Below are 25,348 nucleotides of genomic sequence, written 5' to 3' on the forward strand. Positions count from 1 at the left end.
AAGTAAAGTCGAATCTTCAAAGTTCACTTCACTACAAAAAATAAAGTCGTCTCTCGGTAGCCAAGTTGGTTTAAGGCGCAAGACTGTAATTTAAAACACGAAATCTTGAGATCGGGCGTTCGACTCGCCCCCGGGAGATTTTTTTTTCTTTTTGTTAATATAATAGGAATTATACCGTGACACAAGGTGTTCTAAATTGATAGTATATTTATTACTTGATTATTTTCTTATTTAAACATATTTCAAAGAAGACGGACTTTTAGATATATCCTATAAAAGTTCCTCTTGTTATATATCCATGAGTTATTCAATTCCGTTGCTCTCGACCGACTCTGCCGCCACGTCTCGTACACTAAAAACCCGTAGGAAAACCTTTCATCTCTTTTCTTTTCTTCTCGTTCTTCTAATATTTCTCTATGAATAATATTTTATTCTGTCTCTCATGCTTTATCCACTTGTGTATTGCAACGCCTCTGTCGTCTATTCAGCCCACAACCGAAGCATCTTCTCTTGTGTGTCGCTTCTTATTTTCGGCCAAAAATATATCACACTTTTTGGAAACTTCCCAGAAGTAGTAGAAAATAATAGTGAAATAACATGTTGGGCTCTAACAAAAAGATACATCCTTTTTTTTTGCTTTTGGTCGTATGGATTTATAAAATATAAAGGAAAATCTTGATCTACCTTATGTTGCTATTAATACTGGCATCACTAACTCAGAATGTCTGAATATCAATTGGATAATGAAGATGATGAATACGAACCTACTACCACCACTGCTCCATCAGCATCATACAAGAAGTATGACATTCATGAAGGAATAATCTTTTGTATTGAGCTATCGAAAGAGATGTTCCAGGAAGTCCCAGAATTGAATTATACTGTACAACTGTTAGAAATATTGGAATCGTTATTAGAACTCATGTCACACCTGGTGATAATTAGACCAAGTACCGGTGTAGGTTGTTATATACATTATTGCAACAAACCTGACAATAATGCTACTGAAGTTAATGCAAAACATATTGATGGTATTTATGAACTTTTCCCATTGAGGGATGTTAATGCACATGATATGAAGAAACTAAGTGATTTATTCGAAGATTTACAACATGAAAGAATAACGTTAATGAAGTATTTCCAATTCGATAATGATGAAAATTTTAAAAAGCAAGTTCCATTAGAAAAACTTTTCGGATTTTTATTAGATAAGTTTACCCTTGCAAATGTCGATAGAAATAGCTACCATAGTAGGAAAATCTTTTTATTTACGGATAATGATTCACCTATAGAATCCGAAGAACATGAAGCAAAATTAAGAATTAGGAGGTTAGTGGATGATATGAATGATAACTATATTAACTTTACCACTTTTTTCATCGGAACACCAGATAGACCATTTGATGATTCATTTTATTCAGATGTTTTAAAATTAGGTGCAAAAACCAGAGAAACCAGTGATCAAGACTACATCGATGCTGTTGATGACGAGTATTCTGAATTCGACGGTCCAAATACTAAACCAATACCAGCAAAATACATTAAATCTCGAATATTAAGGAAAAAGGAAATTAAAAGAATAACTTTCCAATCCCCCCTGATATTGAATGAAGATGCTGAATTCATAATTGGTATAAGAGGTTATATGCTTTACAGTCATGAAAAACCAAATACAAGATATAAATTAGTATATGAACAAGAAAATGTTAGAAAGGAAGCATTCTCAAGTAGGAAGTATTTAAACCCGAATACAGGTGAAGAATTACAAAATGATGAATACGTGAAAATATTCCCATATGGTGATATGAACATTGAATTGAATGATAAAGAAGTATATAAAGTAGAGGAGGAAATTTCATGCCCTGAGGCCTTCTTGAAAATAATCGGATTCCGATCCAAAAATCAATGCCTTTATTATTTCAATAATATTACGGCAACAACATTCGTTGTACCAGATGAATCTCAATACGAAGGCTCTATAAGGACAATGGCATCTTTGTTTAGAACTTTGAAAAAAAAGGATAAAGTAGCCATAATTTGGGGGAAGATGAAAACAAACTCAAAACCATGTTTATACCTTCTGTGCCCAACTTCAAATTCTGATAGAAATGAAGGGTTCTATCTCTATAGAATGCCTTTTCTTGAAGAAATTCGTAAATTCCCAAAACTATTAGACTATAAAGATAGAAGCTCAAATCCTGACTATACCAACTTGATTAAAATCACATCCAAAATTGTGGAGTATTTCCATTTGAGAAATGGTTACATTCCATCTGAATTCGAGAATCCGTCATTACAGAGGTTTTATAGAGTTTTACATGATTATTTATTACAAGTCGAACAATCCATGGCAGAAGGCGATGAACAACACCAAATTCAAAAATTGTTAGAAGAAGATGATACTTTGAGAAAGATCTCGCAAATAAGAGATAAGATATTAAGTTCTAAAAAATCTGATGATCCGACACAACAAAGATTAGACAAATATATGAATTTGTGGAATACTTATTACGTGAAACTTCAAGAGGAAAATTCTTTATCTAATCCGCCAAAGAAGAAAAGTAAACCTACTTTGAACTTATAAAAAGTTGGAATTATGTATTATATAACTTTTTTTTTTTTGGACGTAGAAAATATACTAGGCTCTTTCTATCCTTCTGAACTTTTATAATAATTCAATACTACAAAGCATTGATAAATGATCACTAGGGTATTCCCCAACATGTGGTTGACCATGTTTAGTCATCTCATTTGCCGGTGGCATTCTTAGAAATCCTCTAATTCTCATAGAATTACTCTCCTCAAATTGTTTAAGAGTTTCAGTTTTAGTACAATCGGAAAAAGTCCACTCCTTCACAAACAAAAGGTAATCCAATAACCCATTCCATGTATGTGCCCAATTAGAGATTTCCGGTTCGCCACATTCATTATCTATACTTGCATTTTCCGGATGAACATTTTTATAACCAACACCGTAAAGTGAAATTGCTCTCATATTAAGTGAGTTATGTAATTTTTCCATGTCTTTCACTAAAATTGTTTGTTCTCCATTGGCAATAAATTCCTCGGGTACAGGAGTTTGTGGTTGATCAATCCCAAATTTTTCAATGTTACCACCTTCTTCATCATCAACATCTTCCTCACCATCTCTCTTTTTAGAAAATTTATAAGAAGTGCTACATTCAATAACGGTTTTGGCTCTTCCTGAATATTCTACTGGTTTCCTTACCATAGATAAATATGGACTATCAAACGGTTGTGAATTAAAATCTCCACAGAAAAACGGATACCAATGACTTAGATCCCTGTCATTATTATTTTGCAAAACATTTACCCTATGCATAAACTCTTTCATTTTGTTTAAAACCACATAACATTGTCTAGTCCTTTCGTACGTACCGAATGGGTGCCAAAACAAATGTGTGGTACCAATAATTATACCCGTTTTTGTCGTTTCTACATTTTTAAATTGGGCTTTTGCCTCGGGAGTAAATTTCAAAGAAAGTATTAAACCTACATTATTAGTGGTGGTCCTTGGTGGAACATTTCCAGAAGATTCTTTATCAAATTCAATTAACATTTTATCAGTCATGGTAAATAACGATCTTCTCCATATAATTGATACACCATGATTTTTAACACCTTTACGATGATACTGGCTTTGATATCCTAGTTTTTCAAATTCTGTTTTCCAGAAACTTTGATATTGAATATGATCCACTTCTTGCAGGCAAATTATATCAGGGCTATAATAAGTAAACTCATTCAATAGTACTTTTGATCGTCTATACCATTTAAGCGCATCTCCACTGTCGGGAAATAATTTTCGTCTAATTAAAGCTTGAGCAAGACAGTTGTAGGTCATCATAGAAAATTTAAATCCTTGGACAGGTTCTTCTTCATGTAAATATAGAATAGGTCGCTTGATAAATTGTAATTCTGGAGGAATCACTGACACTTCCTTTTTAGCCTCTTTTAAAAGTTTTCTTTCGGCTCTTAATTTAGCAATCTCTTCTGGTGATGGTATTTTCCCCTTCCCCTTCCCCTTCCCCTTCCCTTTCCCCTTTGCATTTTTTGATTTAACGGTTTTATCTAGAGGCTTCTTATCTTCCTCATCGTTATCTATTGGAGAGGTAGATGTGGAAACTTCTTCAAGTCCACTTGCAGTTTCTAAATTAGTCTTTTCTTCCCCAGCAAGCTTGATTTCCTTCATAACCCCCTCTTCATTAATCGTATGCTCTGAAGTAAGCAAAGGTGTATTACCTTCTTTGACAGCCGATAATGTTATATTCACGATTGGTTCTTCGTGTATTTCATTTTCCGTTCCTCTATTATTAGACGAGTCAAAGATGGTCTTAATAGCATTCCACATATCGATTAGCTGTTAGTAAATTTCGTTGGAACGAGTTATTTTCTTTACGTTACTTGCTCAATAACTAATGTCGATATATGTGCTTCAGCTTGTAACTTAATTTGGATGCACCTGTGATGTTAAATCTAACGTGTACATGATTGTATTTCTAATATATATATTATCCGAATCTAAGCAGCGAAACATTAGAAAATATGTCACAACTTGGCGTCAGTGCGGTATCGTAATTTAATATCTTCGTACATTAAAATGATCTATTGCTCTTGTTACGTTGTATTATTTATCTTTATTTACCAGTCATAAGAGCTTCACTAAGATATAAAGTCAATTAAATGCTTTTATACTTAAAGCTTTATATAGCATATATGTTTACTCTATTTTTTACAGTTTTTTTATGTAACCTATCATTTATAAAGAATTTCACTAAGAGAGTCTAAAGATTTTCAGTATAACTTTTCCTTTTCAACATCAACTTAATGCTTTATCATACTGACATGATACTAGTAGAGTTGCCATTTACCATATATGTAACAACAATGCTAGATAATGTGACTGGTGCTGTAACACTACCGTAAGTGTAGACGAAATGAGTAGCGTTGACAGTATTGCCTGGTTTTGTAACAGTGGTTGTTACAACACAATTACTATTGCTTTCGGTTGTTTCCTTAGTAGCAGAAGGATGTAAAAACGATGAGGATAAACGTGATGATGTTGAGGATGAGGGGGAACGACAGAAGACGAAGAAGAAGAAGGCATAATTGAGCTAGAAGATGGGAACTTTAGGTCATTTATGCAAGTATCGAAGGCCAACCCTGTAGTTATATCACAATTTGAGGGCGCATCAGTTGGTGATGTGCCGGTATAAAACAGCTGAGTTGCCCATCCACCAGGAGTCGAAAGCTGACTTTGTACAGAAAATAAACTTTCATCGAAACCCAAACCTATATCTGCCTTTCTTATAACGCTTGTACCGGTAGAATAAGTCGAGTTGACTGTTGCAATTCCTGTAGTTGTATTATATGACAAGCTAACAGAAGCTTGGCCAGGATCAAGAAAATATATAGCATTACCCATAGTAAGACCCCTTACTGTTATCATTTTTGTACCCCCTACAAAAATGATAACTTGTTGGGCGCTAGGAGTAATGTATAATGTCTGATCCAAAGTTTGGGAGCTCAGATCAACCCAAAAAAGCGATATTCCTGAAAAGGCCAGACACCCCCCTCCTGTCATAGGCGAATTAAACGTGACATTACCACCATCAAACATGATGGTACCCTCATTTACTAATCCACTGCCAGCTGACAATGAAGTATCAACAAGGTATGACGTGAACTTCATAATACCTGTATTTAGGAATGAATTAGAGAAGGAAAACTTTTCTGCAGTTGTAGTTCCACCCACACTTAGTAAACCATTTTGAATAGCTAAATAACCATTATTTGTTAAACTCTGGACAGCAAAATTGGTACCACCGTCAGTCATTGAATCACCGTTGTAAATGACAAGATTACCATTATTTGTTATAGTTGATGAAGTGACCGTAACACTTTCTGCACCAATACATAAGTTACCGTCAACATCTAAATTACTGCTTAAACTTGCACTAGTTCCACCAGTAACAGTTGTGCCATCTGCTATTGCCAATGTTGCATCTTCATTGATATTATAGGAATCTGAATAACTTCCTGAACTTGGAAGCTCTGTATCTTTTGAAATGGTCACTGCTCCAACCAATGGAGCCGTTAAACTTGTTAAAGCTAATAAAAGGCAAATTTTCATAATCACCTTGTAAAGGAACTTTTGAGCTTGTTTAGTAGCTGCTTATTCGAAAGAGAAAACGCAAACGATAGAAAAAAGTTGCTAGAAGAGCGGAACAGATAAACTAGAATATTAAACATTGTCAACACTGTTTAAATAACATTATACGTATCTTCTTGACGTTTTCTATAATTCCTTAAACAGGGAGGATTTGCCATATGGGAAGCAATGTAATGTAATGCAAAGTAATCGTGTTAGTTAAGAAGGCACCCTTCACAGGCAGTGAATCGACGCAGGAAAGACGTTTTGCATTGAACAACTGTAAAAGTAAAAATCTCGTCAATGGACATTCCTTGCATGTGTTTGTTACATGATATAACTTTAAATTATTTCAAAATTGCATTGAGCCCCTCAGAACCTTCCGTACGATGTGATTGCAGAAAGTATAATATCCTTTAGAAAAGCGTTTTAAGTCTAAAAAAATATGCTGTTTAACAACAGGCAGACTGCAGGACGTAAAATGATTCGGAGGGGTACTTTTGTCCAAATTGACATTAAACGTGCGCACATATGGAGACGTTCAGGGACAACTCTTCAGATCGTCACAGTGTAAGATACAACATGGTTGAAACTTTAACGTTGGTGGATAAAATATGTATACTCTATCGATTGTACATAATATCTTAGTTACATACTGCAACGCCACTTTCATTTAGAACCGTTTGGTAAAAGTGAATGGAGGGAGTCATGTATAAAAAAGTCCTATTTAAAATAAAGTGACATGATGTAAGTTACATCACCTAAGGAATATTTTGAATTTATTTTGAGCTTGATTTACTCCGAACTTGATGTAGAACCGGGGCTTACCTCTGGTACTGTTTAAACGTAACCTAGTTGAGGTGCTGTAGTAGTTACGTAGGATATAAATGAAGGTATATCATATGTCAACCCTGTATCCAACAGTTTTTGATAGTAATTCCATCTCCTTTATAACTCGTACTGACTTTGAGAATATCGGTAGCAGTATCATACATATTAATATTAACTTGTCTTGGCTCAAAAGAATAAGTGCTATCAAGATGCTTAAGACCTCTTAAAGTTGGAATTGGTTCATTCTTGACAGTATATTCATCAAAGTGACAACTCGATGAGCACTCAAATCATACGCCAAAGAAGGATATTTTGGTATGTGTGTGTTACTAGAGTAATATTTCATAAAGTTAAATATGCTAACGAGTACATAAGCATCTTTTGTGGGGCATAGCTAATTCAGCCGAGTGATAAAAACAAAATGTATCTTCATATTGGTATTATAGAATGAGCGTAATGGCCAATCAATAGAAGATAGAATTAAACGTCTCTGCCGCATAATTTACATATTATTAGATTATTTTTATTTCAGGTTATTAATTTAATAAAATAGCCATTATAAAATCATTAGACTTGAATTCACATTCTTGGCAGCAGATTCAAGTCAAGTGGGGAGGGAGGGGGTCCTTTTTGATAGTAAGGGATTCCTTAGGTGCTGCAAAGTATATGAGTAATAGGTGACCAAAGTTAAAGTTAAATAGCCATTAACGTGTCGAGACTCTGGACCTCAATCATTTCACCACCGTTAGTGCACAGAGAACATCCACAGTGTGTTGTCAGAGGAAACCCTGCAAGGAATATTTTAACGTAAAGGGGATCTCTGGAAAGAGGTTTCGCAGCAAAAATACGATAGTAAGGCAGATCATCATATATCTTTTAAGTACGTACCAGGTGGCGCAATAGTTGGGCCATTTTCACCTGTTTCAAAAAGTAAAAGTGCGTTGCTCTCCGGTGCTTTCTGTGGTTTCCGGGTTACAGAGCTTCGCAAAGCGGCCCAACTACTGTCCCATCTGGGTACGCACTGTAAGTGCATACGTACATGCGTTCAACCTTATTTCCCTAGCTGTTTCTCTTGTCTTCCCTTCTCTCCTGATATGGGCAGACATGGGAGGTGTAGAAAATATTCTCTACCCCCCAGGAAATATACTTACCTCCGTTTTCAACCCCCAATAAAAACAATTTACCCCACCCCTACCCCCATTTAAAAAATTTGAATAAGCCATGATACGGCCCATTATTTTCTAATTACTAGACATTTAAAAAAAAAAACAATTTGCAATTTATCTGTACCCCAAAATTATGGCTCTAGCCCCAAATCGATCGCCTTACTTTTTTAATCCAACCCACCCCCCCACCTAACCCTCCCATATCTGGATATGGTTGTCTGGGGGCGATCTGGACTCTGACTTTCCTTCTATCATAGTTCCGCGGAGTAAGATGACCAATGAGAAGAGAAAGCCAAAAATATTATAACTAGGACACATATTACCCTCCTTTGGCAGGTTGATTTACGTTAGCGCCATGCATACACGTTAATTCCGATTTACAGCCTCTGTCTAATGATATCATTACAGAGTATAGGCGGCGGCTATTAGTATTAATAATTGATTACAGGGAAGATTTGACAATAATAGGATAATGTGGCGACTAGTCATAGGTGGCAAATAAATAAATACTTATTACGAATTCTATTCTATTCTTGAATAACAATGAACCAAAGACAGACAACCTCAAAACCAAAAATAACAATACTTACTCGAGGGAATATTATCTACAAGATTAAAAGGTTTAAAATTTAAGAAGTTAACGTACAAAAACCCCGTCTCACTAAAAATATTTACTCGCTAGATTCTATCAAAACAGCTGCAAAAAATTATAATATTTATTAAAAATAAAACCACTCTAGAATGCCCAGTAATGTTGAAGAGAAAACATCACTAACTGTAAAAGACGAAGAGGAATGCAATAACCATAGTGATAATAATATAGCTTTCGAGACTGACGGTAGTGATGATAGAACTAAAAACATACTTAGTATCATCCCGATTCAAAACACATCTTTGACTAATCCTAGAAGAAAGGGGAGGGGAAACAGTAATATGGCCGTATCCAAACGTAAGCTAGATTCCATCTCAAATTCAAGCTCAACTGATACTAAGGATGATTCAGTTAGTATTAGTATTACTGATAGTACTAGCGGTAATTATTCAAAAAGAATTTCTCAAGCATGTGATAGATGTAGATCGAAAAAGACAAGGTGCGATGGCAAAAGACCGCAATGCTCTCAATGTGCTATTGTTGGTTTCGAATGTAAAGTCAGTGATAAATTACAAAGGAAATCATACCCAAGAGGTTATACTGAAACTTTAGAAGAAAAAATTAGAGAATTGCAAACTGAAAATAAAAGATTATTAGCTATTTATAACTTAAAACAAAATCAGTTATCAGTTTCGTCATCGTCATCATCAACGTCGCCGAATAAAAAGGGAAATGGTAATGACTGTGCTGTACAATCCAATTCTACATCAACCAGTGCTATTAATGATACTAATGAAAATGGTAGTAACGAAACTGCTATGAAGGAAATTATTCAATCTCAACTTATACCGTTAACAAATATTAATAGTGTCCATGACCCTATCCAAAATAATGATGATAATACTCATACTGATTGTTGCAATCACACTATAAAAACTATCAATCCCGATAATAATAATAATTATAGTACTCACACAACAAATGGGAAACTGCATAGGGATACGAACGATCATCATTTACATCCAAAACCTGTATCAACAAATTCGAATGGGCTTAATTCAATATCATTTGAACAAAACGAAGCACCTGGATTATCCACAGTGAAAGCATTAAAATCAATGGTAAACGATGAGAAAAATACACAACTAGCAACTTTAGTGTCACTGGCAATACCAAGATCTACTGAAGAAATATTATTTATACCACAAATTTTAGCCAAAGTTAGACAAAATTTCGGTTTCACTTCAAAACATTGTCTTTATACTGTATCATTATTATCTTCATTGAAATCATTTTTATCAAATTCTAATAACTCTATTTCTGCTGCTTCCGCAGATAATAAAAACTTAGAAACATTGAAAAACACCAACTTATGGAAATTTAATGCTTTATTTCAATTCTTCACAGCCTTTTTGAAATTAGATTTTTTAGATTCTTCATTGGAAAAACAAAACAAAGGCAAGAAGAATGGCAAAGTTAATAATAATAATAATAATAGTGCAAACCAAGATGGCATTTCTCCATTATCATCTTCTGAAATTGATGAATTACTAAAATTGTTTTTCCAAAATTGGTCTGATTTTGTATTAATGATAAATGAAAAAGAATTCTACCAATATTACTCAGTATTCAAATCAGATTTACAAAACAATAACATTTCGAAAATGTCTTTATCCACGTTAATGAATTATAAAATTTTTGGTTTAATTATACTTTTATTTTGTCAAATGGGTTTATTATCGAAAATCAAACTATCAAGTAATAATACAAAGAGTAAAAACTTTAAACAGCAATATCATTTGAAAAAAGTGATGAACTACTACCATAATTTAATCAATAAATTAATGTGGAACGAATTTTTCAAAATCTCAAACGTTACATTACAATCATTGAAACTACTCTCGCTAATACTTTTCTATAATTTACACATGGGAAATATTTCCAACATTTACGAATTAAGGTCAAAAGTTATCTCTATGTCGCAACAGCTACGTTTACATAGATGTCCAAGTGCCGTTCTTTGTGGATCTACTTTGAAAATTCATAAGTTAGAACAAAGTAATAGAAGATTACTATTTTGGAATATTTACTATCTAGACATTTTTGCATCATTACAATTAGGTGTACCAAGATTACTAAAAGACCATGAAATCGAATGTGCTTTACCAATACCAATGGATACAGACTCAAAAAGTGACAATCAATCACAACGTTCCGCAGCAACAAATGCAGAGAATGATGATAATAAAATTAAACTGGAAGGTTGCGTCTCACATTTGTCATTAGTAATAATCAGGTATTCACAAATTGTAGGCAATATCTTAGATATGATCTTTAAAAGAAATATGACCGAATCTATGACAAAATCAATTGCATTGATTCATATTCATGCATTAGATGATTGGAGAAATACATTACCCTCCAATTTGAAATTTGATCTAAACGTGAATGGTTCTATCGATCTAAGTTCATTCATTGATCAACAAAATTTGAATGAGGAAGAACAACGAACTCAACAACAAAAATTATTAGTAATATTTTTATATTTTTTTGGCGTCAATATGATTCATATGCCCGTTGTAGCATCAAGACCATTACCATTAGTTGAAAATGACTCGTTAAATCAAATACCTGATAGATCGTCCTCGTCATACATTGCGTTACAACATGCAACGAATACAATGTTGAATGTATTGGATCTATTAAGCCCAACATATGTTCCGTTGCCGATAAACATGTCCAGAACAATGGTAAGATTTTCTATGATTAGTGCTTGTGGGATGCTAGATTTTATTAAGGGAGGTTCCTTATTCCTTGAAAATAAGGCACTCTTAGCTCAAGTCGTGAAAAATATTGAAACTGATAGATTTTTGGATTTACCTGGTGTAATTTCATGGCATAGTTTGAAGTTGTTTGATCTTACATTAACATTGTTTTTCCAAAATACTAATATTAAGTTGGAAAAATTAGATAAGCTACTTGAAAAAAAATCAAATTATTATAATAGATTGATGGGGAAACCAATTGTTAGGAATCCTGCTGAAAAGAATTCAACTACGGTCCCAGCAAGTATGTCTGCCGTTGATGAAACTGATTTACCTAGAGCTGATAAGAAGAAAAAAGATATTGTTGATACTGAGAATGAATATGTTTCAAGTGTACCAGATACGAATAATATAGTAGTAAAGCAAACACCAGAGGAATGGGATACAAGTACAAAAACAAATGTAAAGGACTCAACCCTTGCTCATAAATTAACTACGATAGAACTTCCAAGTACTGACAAGAAAAAGAGGAAGCAAGAGCAGATAAGTCCGGTTAACAAAAAAGCAAAAAAAGCGGAACAAGAAGTCTCGCAAACTCAAGTTGGAGTACCAAGATCTTCAACGTCCTCAACCGCACAAAATTCCAACTATGCTAACATTCAAAATCAATTTGCAGATGCATTACAATTTGATCCAATTTTGAATTCCAATTCCTTTAATTTCAGTAATCTGGACCTCTCTAGTCTCTTCAAAACCGTAGACAAGGATTCTCAAAAAACGAACAATCTACAAGTACCGACACAAAATTCAGATCAACCTGTGGCTGCGAATGGTATTAGTACAACCGTTCCAACTACAAGCATTCAAAGCTTTCCTACACCAAAATCACTGATTCAAAATGATCAAATTTTACTTTCGAAAATTCCAAGTTTTAATGATTTCTTTAAAGATTATTCCTATGATAGAACCTCTTCCTTATTAGGCTTATCAGGATTGAATAATAACAATAATAATAATACTAATATTAATAATATAAATAATAGTACGAGTAATGAGATTCAGAAACAAAATTCAAGTGACACAGGAAATCCATCAAGGAATACTCAGGCTCAGATGAATGATTTCAATGGGAAGTACCAACTTTTGAGTAGTCCTTCACAATTACTGCCGAAGCAGGCTACAAACACTGTCTTCCTAAATAAAGATAAAGCAAACAAGAATGATATTGGCAGTTTATCCACAATGATGATGTTAATTAATAATGAAATTCCATTTTCGAGTGTAAATTTAAGTGAGTTATTGAAGCCTAGTGAAAGCAAGACTAGTAATGATAACGCCAGCAATGGCATATCTGCCAACAGTCACAATAGTTTAGAATTCGGTAACACTTTGAAACTCAATCAGAACGGTAATAGCAACGTCACTACAAATGGAACAAGTATGAATCAAGTAGAAATTCCATCAACTTTAATTGCAGATTCTCTTACCGACACACCAATTCCTGATTATAATTATTTTGTTGATGCTTCATTAGGTTTGGCTCCATTATTGGAAACGCAGCGAAGACACAATTCTTTCCCAGAGACAAGTCAACCGTTGGTGAATACGTCTAATGCTATGAATTTAGGGAATGCTAGTTTGTCGTCGACTGCCAATAATAACAATACTATGCCATCAATTGCAAATAATGTTGGTTATAATAATCCGCCATTATTATCATCGTCAAAACAAAAACCAAGGCATCTACCAACTAATGATACAGGTGATATATTAAATTTTAACGGTGATCTATCAAATCTGAATTTTAGAAGAGATGTTAGACGTAAGAGAGAAAACTTGGAAGATTTATTTAGCTGGCAAAATTCCAGATAGCCTATGACTTGCGTATACGATACGTATACTAGATAATTATGGAAAGGGTAAAAGCATATTTTGTATATATTCCCTGTAGAAATTTTTTAAATAAGGATCTACTTTGTAACGAGACATTTAATGAAATATGTAATCATAGCAACATGCTTTTCTTCCTCTTTTGTTTGGTTCACAGCAAATATTTACTAGCAGTTTAGAGATGATGAGTAACGCCACGACCTATTATGGTAATTACTGAATTTAGCGTTTAAGAATTACAAGTGACCCCCTAAAAGCTAAGTACTACGTATAGGATGAGAGCAGGAATGTGGTAAATTACATAATTATTAGTAAAGTGTTACAAAATATTAATACGTGTTCGCTAACTGTATCAAAAAACGGAGCCTTTAAAAATTTCCATGGCAACATAAGGAAAGTTTTATACATCATGCTCGCAATGTGTTTGATTATACAGAACCTACCACAGAAATGAAGGCACGGAGAGACGTGGTTGCACCGGATTAACTATGGGCGAAAAACGTGGATTCGTACATTGAAACAGGACGCGTAACCATGGTGATTCTATTGTTTACCTTGAGCCATATGACGCCAAAATAAGAAAAAATTGCACTTATAAAAATTACGCGTCTCGAACTTAGAATACTCCGCACGGTTCAGATACATCTTCAGTTTTTTTGTTGTTTACGCGTTTCGGTTTTTTTTGACGTTGTTGTCATGGACGACTGACATATTTGACATCTACATGAACAGATCCTATTGTCAATACAGGAAAAACTTCTCTCAAAAAACATATATAAACCAACCAATTTCTCTCATAATATTTATTTCATTTCTATTACAAATTTATTTGTTATCCTACTGTCGTAATTTCCATCCGTATAAGAAAAACAAACACAACCACACTTACAAAGATGCCGACGCATATAACAGAAATTAAGGAACCAGTATCAGTGAATGAAGCTAACCTGCTGGAGTCCCAGAGCACCATTGACTGTACATCATCTGAAAGGAAAACAGCTATAAAAGAACAGGATGATGAAATCGGATCAGATTCAACAACGACGTCGTCAAGTTCACTTCAGGAGAATAATTCGAGTTGGCAAAATCCAGACTATTTCAGTTCAAGTTTTAAGGAGTATATCTTCGTAGCTACATGTATGATTGCAAATCTATTGAATCAAGCTGGTCAATCGCAAGTTCTATCGGCAATGAATGTCATTTCTGACTCGTTCCACTCTTCTACAGGTGGTCAGACGTGGTTAATGGCATCATTCCCATTGGTGTCTGGTTCATTCATTTTAATTAGTGGTAGGTTAGGTGACATATATGGTCTGAAAAGGATGATGATTGGTGGATTCATATTTATGATCATTTGGTCTTTAATATGTGGATTTACAAATTACGCCCATAGTGATACCTTCTTCATCGTAGCTCGTGCGTTCCAAGGTTTAGGTATTTCATTCATTTTACCAAATGTTATGGGTCTTGTAGGGAACATTTATAAAGTTGGCACACTAAGGAAAAATGTTGTGATTAGTTTAATTGGTATTATGGCACCTACTGGGTCATGCTTCGGTGCTCTATGGGGTGGTCTGATAGTAACTGAGAATCCAAAACAATGGCCTTGGATCTTCTATGCATACGCTGTTGCTGCAGCCGTTTGTCTTGTTATGGGATATTATACAGTGCCAGATAATATTCCAACAAATGTCAATGGGTTTACTATGGATTGGATCGGATCTGTCTTAGGTGTTATTGGTTTAATTCTTTTCAATTTTGTTTGGAATCAAGGTCCGATTGTAGGATGGGAAAAAGCCTATATTATTGTCTTATTGATCGTTTCAGTTATATTTCTAATTGCTTTCTTTGTATACGAGATAAAGTATGCTAAAGTTCCATTATTACCCAAAGCTGTCACTCAAAATGGCCACATTTTAACTATCCTAACTGTTCTGTTCCTTGGTTGGGGGTCATTTGGTATATGGACATTCTATTATTTTGCATTTCAATTAAATCTAAGAGAATATTCTCCAGTCTGGTCAGGTGGTACTTTCTTTGTCTTCATTATATTCGGTACAGTCGCAGCAACTACCGTGGCTCTAACAATTAAAAAAGTCGGACCAGCAATCTTATTATTCTTTTCAGCAATCGGTTTCACCTGTGGTTCAATAATAATGAGTGTTACACCTGTTCATCAAACATATTGGCGTAACACTTTTGGTATGCAAATTATCTTAGTGTTCGGAATGGACCTTCCGTTCCCTGCATCTTCAATTATATTAAGTGATTATTTGCCAATGCAATATCAAGGTATGGCCGTATCCTTAGTTAATACAATTGTTAACTATTCTACGTCATTATGTCTCGGTATGGGTACAACGGTGGAACGCCAAATTAATAAATCTGGTGATGATCTGCTAAAAGGATATAGAGCAGCATTATACTTTGGTGTTGGTATTGCAGGTTTAGGAGCATGTATAGCATTTTTAAACGTGTGCCATGACATTTGGTCAAAACGGAATGCAAAGGATCCGAAAGATTTACAGAGATGTGGGACAGGCTCGAATATATGATATAATCCTATAGTTTTGATAGAATGATATGTTAATACAACCAATATATAGCCTATAAAAATTTTTGAGATCAACTTGTATTTTCTTGTTACTCATTAAGGATGTTTAAAACGTAGTAGTTAAACCAGTCACATCAGGCCTGATCCATTCCTTTTTCAATACGTTCCACATTTCATAAGCCAAATCGATGGCACATTTTTCATTGTCAGCCACTGCTTCAATATACAATTTCAATTTCGGTTCTGTCCCAGAACCACGCATTGTAAAACGGACTTTGCTTTTACCAATGTCTTGTTTAGGAACAGCTTCAATTGTAATCATCTCCGAATGTGGATCCACCGGTAAATTTGGTAGGTTATCTATAGTGTTTGATTGATAGCCTGTTGTTAGATCCCTAAATACCTCAATCTTGAATTCCTTACCAATATTTTTTGGGTATGGGTTGCCACTAGTGTCATATTGGTACCTTACAAAATCAAATATCTGTTTTGTTGTCTTAGGATCATCATAGATATAGTAACCATTATATTCTTTGAAAAATCCAAATTTCTTAAACCCTTTTTCTAATATATCGAAAGGATAAGATCCGTCGTTATTCAGCCAATAACTATAAGCTAATAAGAAAACTACAGCGGCACTGACCCCATCTTTATCAGTTACCATAGTAGGAAACATATATCCAATAGCCTCTTCAAATCCGAAGGGTACGTAATAACCTTGTCCTTGAAGATCTAAGGCTCGATTTCCTATCCATTTAAATCCTGTCAAAGTGTCTTCATAATGGAAAGATTCAACTTGAGCCATTTTTTTGATCATTTGAGAGGAGACAGTAGAATTTATCATTGCTAGAGGATGTGTTCTGCGCCATTCGATATCCTGGGACATGTATTTTTCAAGCTCAAAGGATGCAAATAAAAATCCAATTTCGTTACCTGATAATTGTTGCCACTGTCCTGTTTTTTCATTTTTACTGGCCACTGAAAATCTATCAGCATCAGGATCATTTGCAATAACTAATGAAATATTGTTTTCTTCTGCAAGCTTGGTTGCCAATGATAGGGCACCTTTTTCTTCAGGGTTTGGAAAACTTACAGTTGGAAAGGCTGGGTCTGGGTACATTTGTTCTTTAACGACAAAATAATCCATATTTTCCTCGTAATGAAGAATATTCTTCGAAATTTTTGTAAAAATATTATATCCCACACCATGCATTGGTGTGTATACGAACCATGGTTTCTTTCCATTATTATTCGGCCTAGATATTGATGATGAAACCAAGATGTCTTTCATTGCTTGTAAATATTTATTTGTCATTTCCTCCCTTACATATACTAACTTCTTTTCTTTTAGATTTTTCTCGAAAGTAGAGTCCCAATTCCAATCTGATGACCAAGGTTCTAAATTTTCATCAATGGTAGCAGCAATATTCTTGTCATGAGGAGGAATAATTTGACAGCCATTAGAGTAATAAACTTTATAACCATTATCCATCTTAGGATTATGGCTAGCTGTAATCATGACCCCAATTGACGCGTTTAAATGGTTTACGCTAAAGGGTACCAAGGGTGTATGAACGAAAGAATCTTCTGGGTTCAAATAATATACTTTAAAGCCGACCCTTAGGAAAACCGATGCGGTTATCATTGCAAATTGTTTTGAATGGAACCTGTGATCATGACCAACTACTGCGGTAAGATTAGTAGGGAACTGTGCCTTAATATATTTAGCTAATCCCTGTGAGGCTTGTAGGATAACTAAGGGGTTCATTCTTGAAAAACCAGCTTCCATTCTGGACCTTAACCCAGCAGTTCCAAATACAATTCTGGAGTCAAATCTCTTATGTAATTCTATCCAATTGGAATCCTTACATAGTTGTATCACCTCATTTCTTGTTTCTTCACATTTATCTTGTCTCAACCACAAATCGATATTCTCCCTTAAATTAGCTGGGCAATCATCACAAATAATAGAAGGTATTGAGGACATTCTTTTTGTAAAAACGTTGTGAATACAAAAATTATAGTTGAGTTTAATCTGAATCTGTTATCTGTCTTTTTATTCAAATTGCTTTTTGTGAGGAAGTCCTTAATATATATCCTCGAGATGGTACGTTAAAATCTTATGTACTGCGAATTTCAGTGTAATGTCGCTTTGACTTAAATCAACGAAGAAGGCTCATATTTCTTTGGACAATAACAATACAAGTTCTGACTAGTATAGAGCCTATGGTATATAGAATAGAAATGATAAGAATGTATCTTCACTGAGTAGATATAATTGTTTATTGACATAGTCATTGAATATTAAATAGAGTGCTATGAAGGAGTGTTACATTATTACATAAGGTTACAAGTTTGATATTTATTATATTGCCTATTTCAAATGGATGCGTCAAAAGCTTAATCATCTAACATGTTTAGTAACTCTTCTTCAAATTCAGATCCACTTTCATCATCATCACCATCATCAGAAGCGCCTTCCGAAGGTGCCTCCTTAGTGTTCTTTTTAGCATCTTTTTCGGCTGTAGAATCGTCCATTGGTTTTTCGCTTGTACTAGTTTTAGTTCCTTCATTGTCTTCGTCTTCATCTTCGTCATCATCATCATCATCATCATCATCATCATCATCATCGTCATCGCCTTCGAAAATTTCTTCGTCTTCATCTAACCATGAAGTACCTCCAGCAAATAGGTTCACTTCATTGATATCTATATTACCATCTGGTAGTTTGTTATATAAACCTTCGTCCTTTAATTCTGACAATTGGATTCTCCTCTCTAGTTTCCTGTTAAAATCAGCTAGTTCCTTATCAGACACCAGTTGTTCAACGAGCAACTCATATGGTTTCTCTTCTACGTGTTTCCATCTCATAAGGCATTCAAAGACCCAATCTGGATGAACTATCTTGATGTCTGGATCGTAAGATTTTGCCAATCTTGCCTTATATGTACCTGGTGTCTTTGTAATCACATGGGTAGTATTTTCATCAATATCTGCTGTAGATCGAGCACCAAACATATTTGTCCAAATGACGATATCTGATTTTTGAATGTTTGTACCTAACGGTATGAGACCAGAGAAGACAAAATGGCAATCTTGAAGTACAGTTTGTTTCATTTGTGGCATTATATATTTGATATCAGGTTCGATACTGTCTTTGTTTTCGTTGGCTTTCTGTAACATTTCATAATATTTAGAATGAATTTTAGATAATGTGTCCTTCAAATGATATAATTCTTCATCATCATCAATTAATAATCTTTGATCATGGAAATGTTTCTGTAAAGTGGCTAATGGTCTATTCTTTTGTTGAACTTCTAATGATGCAGAATATTCAATTTTTTTTGATATTTCTTCTTTGTTTTCGCCCGCAGTGGTAGGTGGTTCCTCTATTGTGGCTAATTGATGATTCAATTTCTCTTCTTGTCTTTTTACTTCTTCATTGATTTTCCTTTGTAATACTTTTTCAGTATCCATTATGTCAGTTAATAAATCATCATTTTCCTTTGTTGATACCTTACTTTCCCCCCTTGAGGAACGTCTCCCTAGTTGTAACATCGTTGCCTGCTGCTTTGGTAAGAAATTAGAATTAATATCACCTACACCTACAAAAAAATTATATGGGATAACCTTAATTAAGTTTGGTGACCAATTCCAAACGTCACCTCTATCATCGATTATTATGACCATTGATTGATCAGTAGGGAACAAACGTTCTAATGATTTTGTTGTTAATGACCCATTTTCATCACGGGATAGAATTCTATTCCCAAATAAATCTCCCGTGGGATCAATTATCTTGGCAATTTCGGAAGCATAAGCTCTTGTTGCCATTGTATATATATGCATTTCGAAAAGAGGTGCAACTTTCTGGAAAAAGTCTTTCAAACCAGGTCTAACTTTAACGTAGTACCAACATTTCCTTGCAGGTGGTTTTGGACCCATATACATTAATGGGAGAATTGGTTCCTCTTCGAGTGCGAATTCTTTGACATCTTTCAATGTTTCAAAATTTGGATTTGTTGGATCTCGTTTCCATTCGCCGATGGTAGGATCAACACCACAATGTATTACAGTTTGATCTAAATCCACGACAAGGATCAATTTTTTATCATCTCTAAGACGTTTCTTAACAGATTGACCAATATCTACAGCTTCTCTAGTTGAGATTTTCAAATTTGTATCTGTATGCGATATGGTTAAATTAGGACCACTCAAATCATCAATATCATTTTCATCTACTTCCTTACCACATAATGTACAAAGACCACCGTATATGACGTCATGGTTACATGGTCTTTGAATTTCACATAATGGTTGATTTGGACCTACGATCTGATCACCTTTTTCGACTAGCCATGAAGTCAATATACCGTCATATGGACAATCGAAAAATTCTATAGATTCTCTTACTGTTTTCTTTTTCTTTTTTTTATGGGCATGTGTTATTGTGTTTCGTGAGATTGGTTCGATTGATGGGCGGTTTGTTAAATTCGTTACATTATTTCCATTGATAGTATTCTTATCTACATCGCCATCTGGATCATTATCATTATCATTATCATTATCATCCTCAAGTTCATCCGGAGATGTAGCTATTTCTACGACGTACCAGAATTTATACGCAAGCAGACGATCATCTTTGTTCATTTCTGTACCAATTGGTTTCATTAATTCGTCAATTGTTATAGGGTATGGTAACCCAAGCGGAGCTCTTATTACTGTCGGTGTTGCCATTCTTTTCTATTCAGTTTCCTTTTTTTATTTTTATTTTTTTCCTACAGTTATAAATCTGTAGTGTCTTGTCCCTTTTTTTCCCTCGTTTTCAGATAGACACATATATAGTTATATTGGAAACCACCATGAAAGGAAATAAAAAGCTGCAAATACGTCTAATTGCGGCGGTTAATATCCATTAAGAAGTAAATTCTCAGACTGTTTTGTTTGTTTGTTTGTTTGTTTGTTTGTTCGTTTACTGTTTTAATTTTCCATTTTTTCCCGCCAAAATTCAATTAGTTAGGGTTGACATTATTTGGGGCCCTCCAAAATCAGGTCTTTCTAAATTCAAAATAGGGTTGGAGAAATGAGGGCGAATTAAACTGTGTATACAATGTCTGGGTGTTACCCTGGCTCTTAATGAATGTAGTTTTAATAGCAGGAGAAATTAAAGAGTTTATATAAACCAAGCTATTAATATAAACAAACTAAGGCGCTCGATAGAACTTGAAAGAGCGCTATTTTTCGAAGCGTAGAAGTCAGTTTATACCTTGAACTTAGATGTCCACGAGGTACCTATGGAGTTTAGTTAGCGGAACTGTATGCGTAAACCTTTTCAGCAATATTTTTATTTTCATATTTGTGTATCAAAGATCGTGATTCAATGCAAGCAGTATTGATTGTTGATAAAGGTACTGTCCTCTTGGAAAGTTCTACAGAAGTCGTTGTTCGAACATAATCCAGCATATTTGAATCTCTATTAGCTCTTTAAAGGATATATATGGCTGAGACTGAGGGTATGTTTCGATGTGGTAGTGACTATTTGCTTAAACTAAAATAGTATATATATATATATATTTGAACTACGTACCTAATTAGTTTACTTAAAATGAAAATGAGATTGAATGCTTTTGGTCTGACAACATTCTGAATTCAAGTTTAAAAATGACTTTCATCGTTTTAGTCTTGGTTGCTACTGCTGTAATGATTTTCAATATGATCTTACTTGAGAGGATGGCCATCTTGATATCAAATTTACTGATAATGAATCTGACGAGCATGTTTGCCAATTTGAAAATTTTTTTGAAAAGCAAGGTCAATTGATGAGAGGTAATGAGGGTAATAAATATGCGGCGTTAGAACTTAATGATATATTGGAAAAAATAAAACAAATTAATGAGCTGCTTGGTTCAGATTCTAGACAATTGAATGTGGTGCTCTATGTGGAAAAATTCCGAAGGCTTAGAATAAATAGAGTCATGGAAGCGCTCGTGACAACATCTAGACCTCTGTCCCAAATCCTTATTAGGTCAACTAATCCTTTAAGATTTTCTTCAATGCTTCTGGTATTAAAAGAAGATGATGAAGACGTAGACGAAGAAAGACAGGATGGGGAGGTGGTAGATGAGGGGCTATCTGAAGAAGTGGAGGATGTATTAAAAGACAATAACAGAGAGCATCTTATGACAGGAAGTGGTTCTTTTAACGTAATGAAACAATGCTTTTCAAGACAAGGTTTATTTCCAGCTGCTAAAATGACGACGGTTAGCGTAACACCTGATATAAATGGTGTTGCAATGGATAAGTATATTAGGGATTCGTTGAAATATATCTCCAATAATATTGAACCTGATAGCTTGTTTATCGCGACCAAGCTACTGAACCCAAATCTTAGAAATAAGTTTGCTGGTATTTTTTTAATCGATGGTATATTTTTACGAGGCTATCTTAAGACCCTGATTAACATTGTCGGTATGAGAACCGATTACAGGTCAATTCCTTTAGCTCATTTGTTCACTACCTCACATGAAACTACAAAGGCTTGCCGTATTGCCATCCAATTATTAAAAAGGAACGTTGATTTAGACTGGTCTGCTGCTAATTTCATGTGTGACCAAGGTAAAGGACTCGAATCTGCAATCAGAGAAGAGCATGGCAAAGAGGCACTTACTTGTGTCACCCATTTGTCTAAGAATTTAATCAGGAACGCAAAGGGGAGAGTGATAGAGGCATTCCAGGCAGCAACCCACACAGTTGATCCGCAGGTATATGAGGAATCTATCAACGAATTGATAAAAAAAATTCGAGAAAGTAAAAGGGATTCCGGTAATTCGACATTCAAGAAACTCACTGAAAACCCACGATCCTTTTCCAGATTGAAACGTGACTGGCCCCATTGGGAAATATTTACTACAAATCCTGTTGAACAATTCCATTCATTTATAAATGTGTTGAAAAGAGGGAGTCTCGTAAACATGATAGTGAATTTAACATCCTTCCAAATTAGTTGCCATAATCGACTTTTCTTGAACCAACATTTCTTAAAACCCCATCAATATACCTTCCATCTGCTAATAGGTTCCCACTTTGAGTTGGAATTTCCGCAGCATCCAGAATTAGCAGCTAATGTGGGTGAGTAATATGTATTCAGTACGTCTTCTTTTCTTTGCGCAGCCTTTAATTTCGTTGAAAATATGTAATCAAAAAAAACATTTCATTGTTTTCATTTCATTATTTTAGGTCACAAGATTGCTTTTTATCGTTACAAGCGATACAGCAATTGCAATAGCAATAAAGATAACCATATAATGGCAGAGAAATGAATATAAAAGTTTCAGATGTAGCCTGTCAGAATGTAGTTTAGGCTACGGACACGACATGCTGTATTATATAATCATTATGAGTATATGATATGACATGATATGATATGGTATAAGATACGTTGCTTATAAGGGAGCATTTTAAAACATTTATGTACGCATATATATATATATATATATGTATGTATGTATATATAAGGATGATAATTACACATCACCATTCAACAAGGCATTAACAGCAGCCTCCACGGAGCCTCCAGTTCTTCTTAAAGCAGCTATATTTCTATCGAAATCGAAAAATCCCATATCATTAAGTTGTCTCAATTGAGTTTCATAACGTTCCTCTGGAGGTCTTGTATCTTGTTGTTGCGGGGTAGTACTTGGAGCACCAGCACCACCGAATAAAGACGCGAACATTGATGGGTCGAAAGGTGGCAAAGTTCCAGTTGCACCTGCATTATTTGTACCTGAACCTGCACCTGCATTGTTTAACATTGCTAGGAAAGGGTTTGGTGCTAAACCGGTGCTGTCATTATTAGCTGTTGGGTTGAATAAAGATGCAAATGGGTTTTGCGTGTTTGCGCTTGAAGCATTATTGTTAGCATTATCATTATTGGAAGTAGCGGTATCATTAGTATCATTATTAGTATTAGTATTAGTATTAGTATTAGTATTATTATTATTAATAATATCGTCTCCACCAGGAGCTGGGAATGAAGAAGCTGCGTTATCAGTAGCGTTGGTAGATCCCCTTGCCCCTGGCCCCATACCCATCATGTTAGCTAGTTGCATGCTTTGCCTAATCATATCTGGGTTAGTTAACATTTGTCTAAACATTGGGCTTTGAAACATTTGTCTTGCTTGTGGGCCCATTGCTTGTAATTGAGGATTTGATTGAATCATGAAATCGATCATTTGTGGGTTTGAGAGCATTTCATTCATTTGAGATTGAACTATTGGGTTATCTAACATGGATAAGAATTCATCTGGGTTTGTACCAGATTGATTCATTCCACCATCTGGACCAAATGCATCAGCGGATGGTAAATTTAAGTTATAACCTGCGTAACGTGCACTTGTCAAGTCAGCTAATGGGTTAAATCCACCAGTTTGTCCTGCTGATATATTAGATGGGACTGTATTATTTGATGCGTTTGTAGTAGTATTAGTAGTTGCAGGAGTAGGGGTAGATTTTTTGCCTGATCTTACTAGATGAACGGAATGACCGTCTTGAATGTTATAGAAATCTACGTTTTGATCATCTTTTAATATTTTCCCAGAATAAATTAATCTTTGATTGGTCGCAGGGATTTCAGATACTTTTGCAATTTCGTCTTTCAAGGTGGCGATGGAAGCTGTGGTATCAATAGAAACTTGCCAATTGTTTTGTCCGGATTTGATATGAATAGAAATAGTAGACATGTCTGTTAATTTAGGCTACTGGTTATCGATGAATGAATGAATGGATGTATGATGTCTTGTCTTGCCTTGTCTTTTTTTGTTTCTCTTAGTGTGGTCTCTTGTCCTACGTTGCTACAGATTTGGGCATATGACATATCCTGCAGAGTTTCACGTTCACATCACAGATTTTGATATGATATATAGGCTGGCTATCCGTATGTCTTGTCTATACGCACAGTGCGAATATTTTCTAAAAGCTTCTTTCTCGGATACCGACCCACCAAGTTTATTTTCAACGGTTTCCCACCCCACTACCACCAACCCGTTATAAGGCCCACGGATACATGTGTGAACACCCAGGCATGTGCCGTGAAGAGTGACCTTCCCTATAGAACCCAGACGGTTTAGCCGGGAACGGCAAGGACCGGTAACAGTCGGGACTCCCGGTTCGGAGTGGCGCTTAACTCAACTCAACCCATTTTTGAGTCATATATGATATATTTATTCACGACTGGCTGGCTGACACAAAGTATATTTTGTCACAAAAAAAAAAAATACGCACGTATTCTTCAAGCGTGCAAATTCCACTTTCCCATAGGAATAGCGCAGTAAAATTGGATTATGATTATGAAATGAAGAAGAACAAAAGATTTTCGCTTGG

At 34.9% G+C, this 25,348-nt stretch overlaps 9 protein-coding genes and 1 non-coding gene across 10 annotated transcripts; 5 read left to right on the forward strand and 5 right to left on the reverse strand.

Annotated features, from left to right (window-relative positions):
• The first annotated feature begins 50 nt into the window (after positions 1–50).
• Positions 51–138, forward strand: NDAI0Ktrna1Y. Its single transcript is given in 2 exon segments — positions 51–90; positions 102–138. It is a non-coding gene; the product is annotated as a tRNA-Tyr (tRNA).
• Positions 139–721: 583 nt separating this feature from the next.
• Positions 722–2,584, forward strand: YKU70 (ATP-dependent DNA helicase YKU70; the record flags this gene model as incomplete). Its single annotated transcript, XM_003672422.1, has 1 exon — positions 722–2,584. The coding sequence occupies one exon, from the start codon at positions 722–724 to the stop codon at positions 2,582–2,584; it is 1,863 nt and encodes a 620-aa protein (XP_003672470.1).
• Positions 2,585–2,665: 81 nt separating this feature from the next.
• On the reverse strand, positions 2,666–4,372 carry NGL2 (RNA exonuclease; the record flags this gene model as incomplete). The annotated part of the gene is made up of 1 exon (XM_003672423.1): positions 2,666–4,372. One exon carries the CDS (start codon positions 4,370–4,372, stop codon positions 2,666–2,668), a length of 1,707 nt encoding a protein of 568 aa, XP_003672471.1.
• A 630-nt stretch (positions 4,373–5,002) lies between these two features.
• NDAI0K00380 (uncharacterized protein) lies at positions 5,003–6,154 on the reverse strand (the record flags this gene model as incomplete). Its single annotated transcript, XM_003672424.1, has 1 exon — positions 5,003–6,154. One exon carries the CDS (start codon positions 6,152–6,154, stop codon positions 5,003–5,005), a length of 1,152 nt encoding a protein of 383 aa, XP_003672472.1.
• A 2,756-nt stretch (positions 6,155–8,910) lies between these two features.
• Positions 8,911–13,398, forward strand: CAT8 (DNA-binding transcription factor CAT8; the record flags this gene model as incomplete). The annotated part of the gene is made up of 1 exon (XM_003672425.1): positions 8,911–13,398. One exon carries the CDS (start codon positions 8,911–8,913, stop codon positions 13,396–13,398), a length of 4,488 nt encoding a protein of 1,495 aa, XP_003672473.1.
• Positions 13,399–14,309: 911 nt separating this feature from the next.
• ATR2 (Atr2p) lies at positions 14,310–15,971 on the forward strand (the record flags this gene model as incomplete). Its single annotated transcript, XM_003672426.1, has 1 exon — positions 14,310–15,971. One exon carries the CDS (start codon positions 14,310–14,312, stop codon positions 15,969–15,971), a length of 1,662 nt encoding a protein of 553 aa, XP_003672474.1.
• Positions 15,972–16,076: 105 nt separating this feature from the next.
• PRM15 (phosphoribomutase PRM15) lies at positions 16,077–17,957 on the reverse strand (the record flags this gene model as incomplete). The annotated part of the gene is made up of 1 exon (XM_003672427.1): positions 16,077–17,957. One exon carries the CDS (start codon positions 17,955–17,957, stop codon positions 16,077–16,079), a length of 1,881 nt encoding a protein of 626 aa, XP_003672475.1.
• Positions 17,958–18,370: 413 nt separating this feature from the next.
• FCP1 (protein serine/threonine phosphatase) lies at positions 18,371–20,707 on the reverse strand (the record flags this gene model as incomplete). Its single annotated transcript, XM_003672428.1, has 1 exon — positions 18,371–20,707. One exon carries the CDS (start codon positions 20,705–20,707, stop codon positions 18,371–18,373), a length of 2,337 nt encoding a protein of 778 aa, XP_003672476.1.
• A 1,082-nt stretch (positions 20,708–21,789) lies between these two features.
• Positions 21,790–23,106, forward strand: NDAI0K00430 (uncharacterized protein; the record flags this gene model as incomplete). The annotated part of the gene is made up of 1 exon (XM_003672429.1): positions 21,790–23,106. One exon carries the CDS (start codon positions 21,790–21,792, stop codon positions 23,104–23,106), a length of 1,317 nt encoding a protein of 438 aa, XP_003672477.1.
• Positions 23,107–23,493: 387 nt separating this feature from the next.
• DSK2 (ubiquitin domain-containing protein DSK2) lies at positions 23,494–24,708 on the reverse strand (the record flags this gene model as incomplete). Its single annotated transcript, XM_003672430.1, has 1 exon — positions 23,494–24,708. One exon carries the CDS (start codon positions 24,706–24,708, stop codon positions 23,494–23,496), a length of 1,215 nt encoding a protein of 404 aa, XP_003672478.1.
• Between the last annotated feature and the right edge of the window lie 640 nt (positions 24,709–25,348).

The sequence above is a fragment of the Naumovozyma dairenensis genome, chromosome 11 (assembly GCF_000227115.2).
Source record: "Naumovozyma dairenensis CBS 421 chromosome 11, complete genome".
Lineage (NCBI taxonomy): Eukaryota > Fungi > Ascomycota > Saccharomycetes > Saccharomycetales > Saccharomycetaceae > Naumovozyma > Naumovozyma dairenensis.